At 38.8% G+C, this 14,959-nt stretch overlaps 2 protein-coding genes across 2 annotated transcripts; both read left to right on the top strand.

Annotated features, from left to right (window-relative positions):
* Window positions 1–382: 382 nt before the first annotated feature.
* MELLADRAFT_104502 (uncharacterized protein) lies at window positions 383–3,032 on the top strand (the record flags this gene model as incomplete). The annotated part of the gene is made up of 10 exons (XM_007407511.1): window positions 383–517; window positions 593–673; window positions 748–1,055; window positions 1,152–1,503; window positions 1,601–1,798; window positions 1,896–2,198; window positions 2,297–2,504; window positions 2,602–2,705; window positions 2,783–2,906; window positions 3,004–3,032. 10 exons carry the CDS (start codon window positions 383–385, stop codon window positions 3,030–3,032), a joined length of 1,842 nt encoding a protein of 613 aa, XP_007407573.1.
* A 517-nt stretch (window positions 3,033–3,549) lies between these two features.
* MELLADRAFT_115851 (uncharacterized protein) lies at window positions 3,550–5,233 on the top strand (the record flags this gene model as incomplete). The annotated part of the gene is made up of 5 exons (XM_007407512.1): window positions 3,550–3,736; window positions 3,810–3,913; window positions 4,063–4,545; window positions 4,612–4,901; window positions 5,003–5,233. 4 exons carry the CDS (start codon window positions 3,847–3,849, stop codon window positions 5,231–5,233), a joined length of 1,071 nt encoding a protein of 356 aa, XP_007407574.1.
* Between the last annotated feature and the right edge of the window lie 9,726 nt (window positions 5,234–14,959).

Here is a 14,959-nt window from a genome sequence, read left to right as displayed (position 1 = left end):
GTTATATCACGCTGTGAGAGGCTGATCAGACCAAGAAGTTATTTTTTGCTATTATTAAAGCTGATGACACTATCCAACAGGCCAAGATTGTTGAAGCAGATGAGACTGCCAAAGGGGCTGTTGATGTTTCTGTGTACTTTTTATTCGTAGGTAATTTTCTACTAAGATAGATGCTTATACTGAATGATAGATGTGTAATTCGAGTCGGAATGTTTTTTTTGGATGATTTTTGATTTTGAAGAATTTGAATTTGAGAAAATCAAAAATCGAAAGAACTTGAATGCGATTTGGTCAACTACGATTCACCATCAGATTAACTCAATTCAATCAAACCTACAAACCATTCAAACTCAATCAAACTCGTCATTTTTATATTCAATCAATGGCAGACAAAGGTGTAGGTCCAACTGAACCAGGTTCATATCTCGATGAACTTACTGGTGAGATGGTAAGTAAGAGTGAATTAAAAAGAAGAGCTAAACAACGTGAAAAAGATGCAAAGAAAGCGGCTGAAAAGGTAAAGTGGATTTATAGCTGTTTGGGTATTTTTTTGTTTGATTAGTCACTGATTTTGTTTTGGATCGGATTGTAGCCTAAAGCACCAGTGGTTTCTGCTACCAAGAAAGAAGCTACTGTGGGAGCTGCTAATGCAGAGGAAGAACTCTCGCCTAACGTGAATAAAGTCTTTTTTTGAAAACGGAATACAAATTGTCTTTTGACTCAATTCGATCATCTTTGACTTTTTAGCAATACTACGAACTTCGTTGTCGAGCGATCCAAGCTTTACGTCAAGCTAATCCACCATTTTCATCAAGTCCTTCTGAAGATCCATCACTACCATCACCTTATCCACACAAGTTTTCTGTATCGATCGGTTTACAAAACTTTATCAAAACTTATTCTGATCGGGTTCCTAATGGTGGTGATCGACTTGATCCGGAAGATAAGATCAGTGTTGCTGGTCGGATTCATAATATGAGACAAGCTGGGGCTAAGCTCAGGTTTTATGATTTGCATGCAGATGGTCATAAGATTCAGATCATGGCATCTGCAAAGTACGTTCAGATTTCTTCTTTTAAATTATACCAACCATGTGCGTTATGTTAGCTAACTGATGAACTGTGGCGCATGTTCTTTGGAATGTTCAATAGTGATGCCGAAGACCCAGCCACGTTTGAAGCAGTCCATGATATCTTCCGTCGAGGTGATATAGTAGGTGTCACCGGATTTCCAATGAGAACGAAGAAAGGAGAATTATCAATCGGACCTAGAAAGATGATTTTACTTTCTCCCAACTTACATCAATTACCAAGAGCTGAAACATCAGTTGTGACCGAGAGTGGTACAACTGAAACTAAATTTGGTTTTAAAGATCAAGAACAACGTCATCGTAAACGGTACCTTGATTTGATCATGAATAAGGATGTTAGAGATGTGTTTGTTACTCGAGCTCGGATTATTAATTATGTTAGAAGATTCCTGGATGATCTTGGGTTCTTAGAGGTGTGTGAAATTCGTTTTGAGTTTGATTTCTAGAACCTCATCTTGATTCCAGTAAACTTGACAAATCTTGTATCTTTCTGATCTGAATCACATTTAGGTTGAAACTCCGATGATGAACATGATCGCTGGAGGAGCAACTGCTAAACCATTTATCACTCATCATAATTCGTTAGGTTTGGACTTGTTCTTAAGAATTGCTCCTGAACTTTACCTTAAAGAACTTGTGGTTGGTGGACTTGATCGAGTTTATGAAATCGGACGAGTGTTTAGGAATGAGTCTATCGATCTGACCCATGTAAGTGCTTATACATCTCGATTCGGTATCATTCATTTCATTGATACTAATACAGATCACCATACTTTTTGAAACTCGACTTTGTTTTTCTGCTTAGAACCCAGAATTTTCAATCTGTGAATTTTATATGGCATATGCAGATATGTATGATTTAATGGATTTAACTGAAACATTAATATCAGGATTAGTTTATAAAATCACAGGAGGATCGTATAAAATTGATTATCATCCAGAAGGATTAAATAGTGAAAAGGTTTATACATTAGATTTTTCTAGACCTTGGAAAAGGTTTAATATGATTGAAGAATTAGAATCACAATTGAAAGTGAAGTTTCCTTCTGGAAAAGATTTTGAAGATAAAGAATTGATGACCAAGTTTTTAGATGAATTATGTGTGAAAGTAAGTCAAGTTCAATGAATCCATCAAACAAACAAAGAAAACTGTCTTACAATAAAACTCAAGCTGATTTGAATGATTTAAAATTTTCTTGGTTTTAGCATAATGTAGATTGTAGTGCACCTAGAACGAACTCAAGATTATTAGATAAATTAGTAGGAGAGTTTATTGAAAACCAATGTATTTCACCTAGTTTTATTGTAGGACATCCTCAATTCATGTCACCACTTGCTAAACGTGATAGAAGTAAAGTAGGATTATGTGAAAGGTTTGAGACGTTTGTGGCGACTAAAGAGATTTGTAATGCTTGTAAGCAAGGATCTCTTGATTTTTTCTTTTGCTAATTTTTTTGACTAGAACTTTTTTCGATTCTTATTATGGTTTTTGACGAATTTCTTTTTGGCAGATACCGAATTGAATGATCCATTTGATCAACGTGAAAGGTTTGAAGAACAAACTAGACAAAAAGCTGCAGGTGATGATGAAGCACAAGGAATTGATGAAACATTTGTAAGTGATTTTTTTCCGAGTGCTCTTTACCATCTGACATTGATGATGATGATGTTTTTTTGGGGGGGAAATGATAGATTGATGCATTAGAACATGGATTACCACCTACTGGTGGATGGGGATTAGGTATCGATAGATTAGTGATGTTACTAACTGATAATAATTCGATTAAAGAAGTTTTATGTTTCCCTGCTAATAAACGTATGTATTGCTTTCTTTTACTTGAGTGTTTTGAATGAATTGATCAATCGATGACTTGAACTGATATATCTTGTTTTTTTTCTTTGTCTAATAATAGCTTTACCGAAAGAAGTTCAAAAAGAATAAGAAGTTTGAAAATTAATTAAAAAGTGAAGTGATTGAGATCTGGAATGAAATTTTATTAATTTTAGATTTTGAGACAATCCAAGGGAAAAAATTGTCTTGCTTGCAATTTTATAAAACAGTTGAACTTTGAAGAGGAGTGATTGATTGTGAGGGTAATGAGACATCATTCAAGAGAGAGATATGTTGAGTGTCGAGAGCGTTTGATTCTGTTTTGCCTGTTTACCTCTGATCCATATGCACCAAAGGCAAACGTGCCGCGCCATATATCATTACTAGTGTTTTGGCTCATATTGGAGTTAGGCCTTCAAAGGACAAATGAGGCCTCCCTCAACTTTCACGGTCAATTGATCTGATCCGTAAAACTCGAGAAACAGACTCGAACTGGTTTATTTAGTAGAATGCTTTTAAAATTTAGTAGCATTCGAACTGTATTTAAGACATAAGTGTTAAGTCTTAAGTGTGTTTAAGTTAGAATTAGGTCAAGTTTGAATTGGATCCTGAAAAATTTCCGATCAAGCACCATAATGTTTTCTTAAATCGCATTCTTCACTCTTTCAAGATAACACTGAACAACCAAGCAAGAAAGTCAATTATTCGAGCTTCATGCAAGTTAACTAGTAATTCACATACACTCGAAACCTCCCATAAAAGCACATCAGCTCGAGGTATCAGTCCATAACGTCGTCTTTAGGTTACATTTTAAGGTCAGTTCTCAATATCTAGTAGCCTCTTCTTGATACAGTGCTGATGGTTGTTTATTTTACGTATGTTGGATAGAAAGGTTAAATCAGATTCTAATTTGAATTTTATAAAAATGAAAGCGATCCGTACGGCTATTCAACTTGGCGCAACTTCTGGGAGTACTAGCGAATCAAAGATCGGTTAGCATCCAATGTCTATGATTCAACGTTTTTGAAAATATTTCAATGTTACTTTCGAAGATTGAAAGTTTTCCTTGAATCAAAAAGCTCTAAAACTTCTTCATAATTATCATTTATTGACGATTTCTTTTGGATGCTTTTTTTCAAAGTCCTTTCTAGATGCCGACCTCGTAACAAGTCAACCTTTACCCAAGAACGATCTTACACAAATGATGTATCAGACCCAATTTCTTCACATAATTCACGTTCACCTTCTAACCCTAAAAAAGTAGCTGCCTCCTTCAAGGTAGGACCTTACCGAGGTGCAATTCTAAGTCCTGAACCTTCGACCATTCCTTCTCCTACAACTCCTACATCACATCTCTATAGTCCATCCAAACTACGACAGATTCTTAAACCAGCTAAAGCTGTGACGTCTCGTGCTGTCTTACACTTTCCACATTCGAAGACGATTAAAGAACATTTAGAAGAACTTTTGTTTCCACTTCAGTTTACTGAACAACTTGCTTGTAGGATTGTGAGTTCTAAGAATTTGATTAAGAGTCAAGCTAGTTTGGATGAACTTAAGGCCGAGAGAGGTGATGTGGGATATGTACTCTTAGGAGAACATAATACAAAGCTTAGTTTCCTTGGTCAGTACTTCTTGACCCGTTTTGATCTTTCATTCATGATTCTTACCTTTATTTGATTTTTATTAGGTCGGAGGATGATGCATTTTGCTTTATCTGATTTTTTGATCAACGCTCCAATCGTTTCACCACTTACCACTACACCTTCTAGGTTATCCCCACAAGTATTGGAAAACGCTTTGTTAACTAAATTCATGTTAGGACAATATGTTGGAAACCAATGGGAACTTGAAAAGATTATGAGATGGAGAGAATTAGATGGATTGTCTTCGGGTTCGAGTGAGATGGTTGGAACTGGTTTATGGACTGCTAGAGGTCATACAGTTGAAGCTATTCTTGGTGCTGTGATGTTACAACATGTAAGAGATTGGTTTTTTTTTGATTTGATTTTGATGTTGAAGTTTGAATGAACGTACTAAGATTTTTTGTTTTTGTTTTGTTTGATTTGATTTGATAATAGGGAACTCGATTAAGTTTAGCAGTTTTTCATTCATTAGTCTTACCACATTTATCATTTAGATTAGATCCAGCATTTTTACCAGCTATTAAAGCTATTCAATTATTGGATCGAGAATTAGAACGATCTGAATCTGGTCTGTCTAAATGGAAAGAGTTAGACATAACACCGTTTTCAACTAACGAAAGGAATGTAGAAGGTCAAGAAGCGGCGAAAGTTGAAGGTTCGACTTAATTAGGATTTTTGATGTTGTTAGTTTGAATCTCGTAGGGTGTTACAAATGGAATGAAAAAATTTATAACAAACTTTTGTTGGGGTGTGGTGTGATGATCAGGCTCTTTGTGCAAACTTTTGAAGCGGGCCATGTGAGAGATATTAGAGCTAATCTTGACTTTACAGTTTAAACTTGAGAGGCGGTCAGATGGACTTGAGATCAAGGGATTTTGTCGTACGCTAGATGCTCAAGTATGTACATAACACGAGCGTGTAAGGATCACTTGGTGGAAAGGTTGTGGGGTCACTTCTGCCTGATCATGCTGTACATTGACACTGTGAATATAATGTGTTTCTCCTTAAAAGTGCATTAAATCTGCATTTTCTGCATTAAATCTGCATTATTAAGCATTTTGTGCATCAAGTTCAATCATTTTTCACCTTAGAGAAACACATTATATGTGCAGTGTGAGTTGGCCTGCAAAAGATGAACGGATGGAGAGTTTTGATGTTTAAATTTTTGGTTGATCATGCTTTTGGTAGCCCACTTGAAGCTAACTTATGATGTTGCTTTGAGAAGTCTTACATATCTTCACAGATATTACTTCCACTCCCAACGTTACACACCTCCCTAAGATAAGGCATTGTCATGGATTTTCAACTGGTACCTACTCACCAATTATATCTTACTTAAATGCTTAGAGCTGACTGAGGACCGCTAAACTGTCACCTGTTGATGTCATCTGTGGTACATAGCTACAAACTGAGGCCTCTTCAAGTGTAATTACAAGTGAGCTTCTAACTTTTCAACAGCCAATATTTACCAGATGGTTGGTGGCACTACCTCTAGTAGCACCTGTTGGTTGAGCAGTGATCAGTGGTCTGCTAATGCCTCATCAAACTATGGTAACACCTACCTGTCCAGCAGTGATGAGTTGACTGAAACCTCACACACATTTACTGTCTAGATGATTCCGGACAGGCCTGTGATAATAAAGAGAAATTTTTATAGACTACAACATACTTACCTCTCTGGCAGATACTTTGGACTGTGATATGAACTACTAGCCATCAATTGACTTTCACCATGTCGGTATCCTTGTAGCACGTCGACGTGCACACACGGAGAGTTTTGAAAAAAAACAGAAAGGTGTTTGGTAGGCTTTAGACTGAGATCAGTGCTGAGCACCCTTTGTGAATGATAATTTGACAAAAGAATTTGTGGGATCCTTTGTCAGCAGTTGGGGTCAACTGAGTGCCAACGTCCCAGTTGACAAAGGGAAGACATGCCTATTGTGGAGACCTCTTTAATGGCTCTTTCAAGTATGTATCAAAAGTATTTGGTGTGTGCACGTTGACGTGCTCCACGGATACGGACACAGTGTGTCAAAGAAAGTCACTTAGGGGGATTTTTTCAAAAAAGTTACTGGTTGAGATCAAGGTGACTAGTTTTTTGAAAAAAAAGTGAATCATATCCATAGTTATGATTGATCACTTTTGAATAGTCATCAATCATCTTTTAGATGGTTGAGCAGGTGTACATGAGCAATGCCAGCTGTGACATCTATTGTCTAACATATATCTCCTTACACAGATACTCTTATCTTGGCAAATGAATATTTCAACAGTTTTCCTGCTGTTTGCCTCAAATGAAGTTGTTGCTAGCAAGCAACTACCACACAGACAGAGTGAGATGTGCTGAGAAATCTTTTAATGTTGTAAATCTATCTGAAATGCATCTTGGGAAGCCTTGCTGTGCATCATCAAGCCAAATTTGGGGTTTGAACCTTAACATGCGCTGAGTCGGGTTTCCTTGAATTGAAAACACTTCATATGTGAATGCATTTTTCCTTCCAGTTAAGAATGTGAGAATGATTTGGCCTGCTGGATTTGTGAAGTCTCATTTACCATTTTGATCTTTGTTATATTTTGTTTCTATATCAGAACAATTTCAACAGCTGTGCAGCTACATTCAACATTTGAAAAAATGTGGCTCGTCATGAGTGCTCACAACCTGTTGGGCTAGTAGGTTTCTTCAAAGCCATAGCTGTCAGCCTGAGACTCTAAGTCATGGCAGATGACTGGTAGTTCAGAGCTGAATAGTACTTACAAAATGTATTCTATCAAGTTTTAGACAATAATTATTGAAACTTGAGGGAGATTATTTCTCAATTCTTTGTAAGTAAGTAAAAGGAACTATAGTCGTTACATATAGTTGTCTTAGGTGTGGGATGATTACCGCTGCCAGTAGCTTATCGAAGTGCAATCACGACAGTAGCCTTCTAAGGTGAATATGAAGGGATTTGTGGTTATTCCTCAGGTGACACTTTAGCGTTGATTTGATGAATTTATAATCAAAAAGGAAAATGAGAGACTATCTACAATATCAATTCAAATAGTAAGGAAACCATCAATTGATAAAGAGATAGTGACTCAGAGAAAAAAGGGTGTCTTTGATATGAAAGAAGATGCAATAAAGGATTCTAAACGATAAGAATTCTAAATAAGTCTTCTTTCAAATGAAAGATAAACAAAGAAGGATTTTGATGTAAAATACTAATTCAATGATGAGCTGCGGTAAAAGTGGTATGGTATAATAATAGGATTGTTCTCTTCTTTCTGGATGCATGGAATCCTTGTTTATATATTTGAGTGACTCATCTGCTCTGAGCTATGTAGACTATCAGGGTTTTCTTGGATGCTGTCATCAGGGTTCTTATCTGGTACACTGAAACCAGTAACAGATGATCCCTGTGTTGGATCACTGTCACTCCTTGACAATGGGGTCTTAGCTCCTTTGAGCTATGTTCCGATTGACCAGTGGATCCTTGTACACTAAATCCATTGTTCTGACAATGGGAGTGTTGAGAATACTCCTCATGGCTGACAATAGCTCTAGCTGCACTTGGTAACAAAATGTAAGAAAGATACATGTTTACAACACACAAATCATGCCAAGCATCACATAACATATGATAATGAATATGTAATACATTTATGGGTAAAATATTCCTGATCTGGGTGAATCAGACTGAAACTTCTTCTAAATAGATATTAAAAGTGTTCCATACATGTAACTTCTGTGATAATCATAGATATCTTAAAAAGAATACAGTTTGTCACTCATCACAGTCCACTTTTCAAGAAACATGTCATACCTGGATACTAATTAGATCTCCATTACCAAGTCCAAAAATAAGAATTGCAACTCAGTCTCAGTTTCAAGGGTCATTTTACATATATAATTACATACATATTGAATATATGTTGGAAGTAAAAAAAACTGAGACATGTAGCTTAGTCTTGTTCATAAATTCTTATCAATGCAATTGCATAATTAGGGTGGAAGTCAAGCCCACAGACTGTGTGATTTCATGGGTTATACTAGGTGAAGTATATGCCATGATAGGCCAGATTAGGGCTGTGAACGGACCCTAAGATTACAGGGCCAGCCCTAGGAGCATCACCTGATTTTGACTGGAACTGATGAATCTCTCAAGCTTCTCAGGGAAAAGTTCCAGAGTGGTATTTTTAGAATAGTAGTGACATTGTCAGGGCCAGCACCCCATAGTCCAGGGCACGCTGCAGGGATTTTGAGCTTGTTCAGGCCAGATTTGGGCAACCCAGGCTGTGCAGTGGCACACTGATGGCTTTGATAAAATATTTGAGTTTGAACTAAGTTTAAAGAGTTGTGCCCAAATTTGTTCACTTGGGTTGCCCATCTGGGGTGAAAGCTATTTGATTTGGCTTTCAACCCCTGGTCTTTTGAATTCAAATATGCATATTATTGTTTTTAACACTATTATGCAATGCAACAAAGACTTGGCCAGCACCAAGTCTGGGTAAACCCTGGGCTAAGCAAGATGATGGATTATGCAATTTTCAGAATTTAACTATAATAATATACAGCTATTGAAAGTGTGGTTGTATTTTTTCTAAAATGTCACACCACTTCAAATATAGATCAAAATGGGTGGACGTCTTTGTTGAAAGACAATATTAGTCTTGATAAGTTTTTTTGTGTGTAGTAGTGTACTATGTTCTTTTTTCCCATTAACATTGTTGCACATCAATCCTGATATGTTTTCTCAAATCATTTTCCCTTGTATGTATCTGATTGAGTCTCTTGAAACTGACTCTTTTTCCTTATATTTTGTAAAGGGAGTAAGTTTTTTTCTCTTAGAATCACTGTTGTAACCATCTGACTGATAATCTATCACTTGAGAAACACAGCTTGACTTGAAGAAATCGGTTACAGAAAAGGTTGTACTACTTCTTTATCATGGAGCTCTGTACATTCTGTAAGACCCCATGAGTTAGTGTACTTTCAACAAAGATTTAATGTTTAGGCATTCATGTTGTAAGCTGCAGTGCAAGGTGAAAATTACTGAATTTCTGCTCTCTTGTCCTTTAATCTCCAAAAGTGGTATGAACCTCTTGATTAACCAATGGTATTATTTAACAGGATAATGTATAATGTAGGTGGACCATATTCATTCTTATTATGTGTGGCAATTTGCACAAATGACGAATGTTCTGGTGGACCTTGGTTTGGTTTTTCAACCACACTGACCATTTTCCATGTGATACTTTCTAATCATCAATGCCTGGGAAATCACTTTGAAGCTACATCAATGAGGAGATAACAAATAGAAATTTTATGCTGTAATCATTGAGTATTGTCAATGATGGGTATGATGGGTTTGATAAAACAGACGCAATGGGATTCAAAAGCATGGCTAGTTTAAGCATTTGGCCATTGACATTCTTTATTCATAAATTTCTCATTTGGAAAGTTGAAAGGATTCTAGACTTTTAGATAGTGAGCTTACAGCCAGAAACCTTTTTGTGCACAGCTTATGTATATGCAAACCTCAAACAGATATGAGCGGGGTTTGCTCTTATGATCAGGGGGTCATCATCCATTTGATCTTGGACAAACACAGGTCAACTGACCAAGATTTCAAAAGGTGAAACTAGCCATATGCCTAAGCCCTATCACTTTAAGTTCCTTATTGACTTGGTTGGGCATAATTAAGAAAGCTAAAAATTATAATCAAAAGTTGATTACTAGCAAAAGATTCAAAAATGTAAACTTTGCAATTTAATTGAGAAATGAAATTAACTGAGTGATATATAATTTTGATATGCTGGTATCAATGTTGCAGTATTAAAGAACAGATGTAAAAGGAGAGTCACCGACAATTGCAAACAAAATGAACAATAGTTTTATTTTAGTAAGAGATCAAATTGAAGAAAAGGAAAAGGAAATATAATTTATGGCTTGAATGATTTTGAAAGATAAATAAGTAAATGAATAAGTGAATAATTTAAATGGACCCCACTCTTTATCGCCCGGTTAGGAAAACCCGTCGCCCCCTTACGGATAATTTTGGGTCGGACCTCGGGCGAAACCTACAATATAGCCCGGTTGCTCCAGGAAGCGGGCAACGTCGGTGATGGCACAATTTTAGTCTTACACGACTGGCCAAAAGGCTGGTAATTTGGAGTCATGCACACATTGCAGAGGAGGCAAGAGCTGCATATCATAATGGTGATACATTAACCAAAAGTGCATAGAAGGCATACAATAGTTGAACAAGACAGCACGTGTATAACAACATAGTCATAGTGAGCATAAGTTCAAAAGAGAACAACACAGGGTCATAGATACAGAAATAATGTAAGATAGCGTGTACAACCACACAGTGAGCATAAGTGTAAAGAGAAAGAACCCAGTATCAACTAAATAAGATACAGATAAAGATACAGAAATTACTGAGCTCGGGCAGCAAGCCACATATCCATCTGGCCTTTATACTTTGCAATCCAGTCTGGTACTCGGGTAGCGCTGATGGTTGGGGACTTCCCGTATAACTGAGGGAATGGAATTTTTGATGGACCCCTGGTTCCGAGACTCACAAAATGGTTGCCATTCACAAAAGCCAGGATAATTGGTTGCTTGTCGTTAGGCGGGGTGCGATACGGAAAAAAAGTACTGCAATTACTTTCCAGTGGGTCGAAGAGTACAACGGGACAGTCGTAAGTACTTGCAACAATGTAGCCCATGTAAGGCATGCGTAACCAGAACTCCAAAGTGCAAGTGCGGCCCTGGGGTTCAAGGCGAACCAGTAGATCCTCAATGACTTCGGTCGCATAAGGTTTGATAGCCCGTCTCGTCTTCATTCCAGTTTGCGATCTAGAAATGGAGAGGAGGCCCTCGTGCTCTGCCCTGTGGCCTACTAGTTCTTCAAGTAATTGACTACGAACTGATACATACGCGTCCTGAGTCTGATTATTGAGTGATGCGGCGATTGCACAATAACCACAGTTGCCATTTGCAGGTGGGTTGAAGATGGACTTGATGAAAGGCACGATGAAGCAAGGTAGTTGTTTGAGTATGAACTGTTTGTCAGGGGTTTTCAAGATGCTCTTGAAGCTCGCAGAAGACTTGGATGAAGCTGTGCCCCGCTGACTTCTTTTGGATGAAAGAGATCGCTTGGTCGATTGTTTCACATTAGCGTGGGTTTCAAATTCATCTGGAAGTGGAAAGACGGCGGCTCCAAAGGATCGAGTAGCTTCCAGAGTGGCTCGTACTTTGGGATCGCCTCGATTCAAGTTTAAATCTTCTGCAATTAAAGAGATACTGATTTCCGGAACGAGTACGTGTCGCAGAAACAATTGAACGCTGAGTGGGGACGCCCTTGCGGCGTTAAGATGTGATTTAGAGGCTATGTCGTTAATGAATAGTTCCTCCAGTGTTTTAAGAATGATCACATATCCCTCATATCCATAACTAGAACAAGAAACATGTGACTTCAGACACTATTGGATGATCAAGAAGGTACCAGGTGGAAAACTCACTATCCAGGTTGTTCAACCTCAAAATGATCCATTTGCGCATCAATTCGATTCATGTGGCTGTGTCCAATTAGCTTTTTGGCTGATTCAAGATAAGCGGACTTCTGGACTTTGCATATGATATTGCTCAGGACCATTGAATGTTTCTTGATGCGACTGTGAGACAAACAAACAGGGAGTTAGACAGAGTATTAACAAGATGGAGTGTAGAGTGGATACATACTCAGATAATCCACTGAAATCGATTGCTATTGGCCATCCCTTGCTGACACCAAGCGGTATGATGTCTGTCTCCACGTGATGCAAATGACAGAAGTCTGCTGTTTGCATGAACTGTGCTTCAAGCGTGACATATCAGTAAATTGATGCATACCAAAAAAAGATAGATCAGATACATACCAGAAGTGACATTGCTCCGACACGGCCAATACCTTTTCGAATGTTAGGCATCTTCAGTAGGGTTTCCATGAGTTCAGTGAGCTTGATTGACGGTTCTTTAGGAAGAGGGTCGTCACAAAAAGGACAAAGGTTCTCATTCTCTTCAGATTCGTCTTCAGATGATGAGTCAGATGAATGTTGCGAGCTTGCACTGGAGTCACTGGAGTCTGATTTCTTCAGCGATTCTTCATCCGTGTCGTCAGCTAAGGAAACGCCCGTTGATTCTTTATCCACCTCGTCCAAAATGAAATCTTCTTCCATTTGAAAGAAATCATCCATCATTTGCACATCAGCGGCAGAGGTCGATGGTAATCCTTGAGCGGAAGTCGAAGAGCCAGAGCTGGAGGCAATAGGTAGGTTGGATGGATCCTCGTCTTGTTGATCTTTGGAGGTTTGAGAAGCACGAGATGGGCACGTTGTGATTTTGTGACCACCGATTTTGCAGTAGCTGCATTTGCTAAGCCGAGGGGTTTTCTTTGCCTCGTCGATTTCGTGTTGAGACTTCCATCTACCTTGACTCCCCTCATTTTCTTGAGATTTCGTAGCTTTGGGTCGACCACGATTGTTGGTCTTCACATTAGCATTCAATATTGGTAAGAGCGTGTATCGATTGGTCTCAAGTAATCCAATTTCCACATAGAGCTTGCGCAAAGTTTGTTCAGGTAGTTCAATAATGCGGTCGAATCTTGATCTAGCAGCAGCTTGAAGTCCGACATGATTGGCTGGAGGGACCTCCATGAAAAGATGCCACTGCGTGTGCATGAAGTCCGTTGATAGGAAATCCATGTTGTCACGCGCAGTTGCCAGTTCATGAGAGCAGGGAAGGCCCCAGGCGCCTCTGAAAGTATGAGTGCAAGGCTTTTGGAGCGAATCAGGCAATAAGTTGTACTGTTCCTTCATTTTCTTGAGTGCGTAATGAGAGATGCGTCCATTCAGGTCTTTGAAGAATATAGGAAGACCTTCGAGTGTTTTAGTCTGCTCAACTCCAACTGATATAGTGATTTCGCTCATCTGGTGTTCTTCAAACCTTTTGAAAGAATTGAAACAAGTGACAAAGTCGTTATTGCGGCCATCGAGGAATCGTTTGGCCCTGAAGTGACTGCCTTCCACTCGAGATGTTGATGAGTTACCAAAATGAGGTGATTCAGAGGTAAACAGCGTGACAAACTTCTCCTTTCGATAAATCCAAGTGTTTTGCAAGTAATCAAAGACATCATGGGCTCTTGCTACTTTGGTAAGTTCTTCAAGATTTGAATCGTATTCAGCAGGTGTTGAGGAGGCGACATACAAGTTCCATAGTTTCATAAAGTCTGTCCATTCGGTATTGGTAAACTTGTTCTTACAGTTTTTGGCGACATTCTGGTTGATGTGCCACACACAGAGGATGTGGGTAGCTTCGGGAAAAACCGTTCCAATAGCATTGAACAGGGCCGGTTCAGCGTCCGTTGCGAAAGTCTGAGGCAGCTGAACCGTCGCGGAGGCATCCTCATTGTGAAATATGACGTCTTTGAGCTGGTTCAAGGCCCACTCATACTGGGGCTCCTTTTCTCTGCTCATGAAACACATCGCCACGGTGAATGATTTGTGAGTATTTGTCGTACCAACGATGTGTAAGAGTGGAAGGTTGAAACGGTTAGTTTTGTAAGTACAATCGAGAGCAAGAACCGTGGGGAATCAACGAGCCAGAGCAATGGCGGAAGGGCTAGCAAAGAAGAGGTTGAGCAACGTTCCCGTTTCCGAAGTTAAAGTGCGATGCGCCCAGATGCTTGATGTAATCAAATCAAAAAGACCTTGAACAGGAGTCCGACCATTGAGCCAATTGGTTCTAGCACGACTTCGGACGTTGTGTATGTCACGAACTAGTGGTTGAGAGTCGGGATCAATCTTGAGAAGGGACCGAATTTGAGTTGCACGGCAGCCAGCAGAGGAAAATAGGTCAATTTGCTCGAGGTTTTCGGGAGAGAATCGTCGATAAATTGAGAGATCACTAGGTTTATCAAAGGGGTCATGGTTGTGTTTCGTTTTGCAGATCTTCTTGAGGTCTTGAGTGACAATCCATCGGTCACGACGGGAATGATAATTTAGGGAGATCTCAAACATACAACCGGTCTTCTTTGAAGAGGATGATCGTTTCTTGGCTTGCGAAGGAACTTTGTGGCCGGCTTTCTTGTACCCAAGTGAGCATTGCAAATAAATTCTAACCGTTTGTTCTTTGTCGGATTTGTGACTCTTGATAGTGAAGGCATACCCTTGATGACGTGCAACGGCATACATGTACATCAAACCATTCTGCATTTGGACAAATTCCTTTCCCACCTTTGGTGAGCGAAGCAACCTAATTGGCGAGACACCTAACACAAAAAGAATGCACATACACGTCAGTGAAAGACGTAACGAAGATTAGAACGGTATGTACATGGTTGGTGGCTATTTGGGCATACCTAGTTG

This window comes from Melampsora larici-populina (genome assembly GCF_000204055.1).
Source record: "Melampsora larici-populina 98AG31 unplaced genomic scaffold MELLAscaffold_9, whole genome shotgun sequence".
In the NCBI taxonomy this organism is placed as follows: Eukaryota; Fungi; Basidiomycota; class Pucciniomycetes; order Pucciniales; family Melampsoraceae; genus Melampsora; species Melampsora laricis-populina.
Note: the sequence above shows the minus strand (reverse complement) of the source record. Positions and strands in the feature narration are given on the sequence as shown.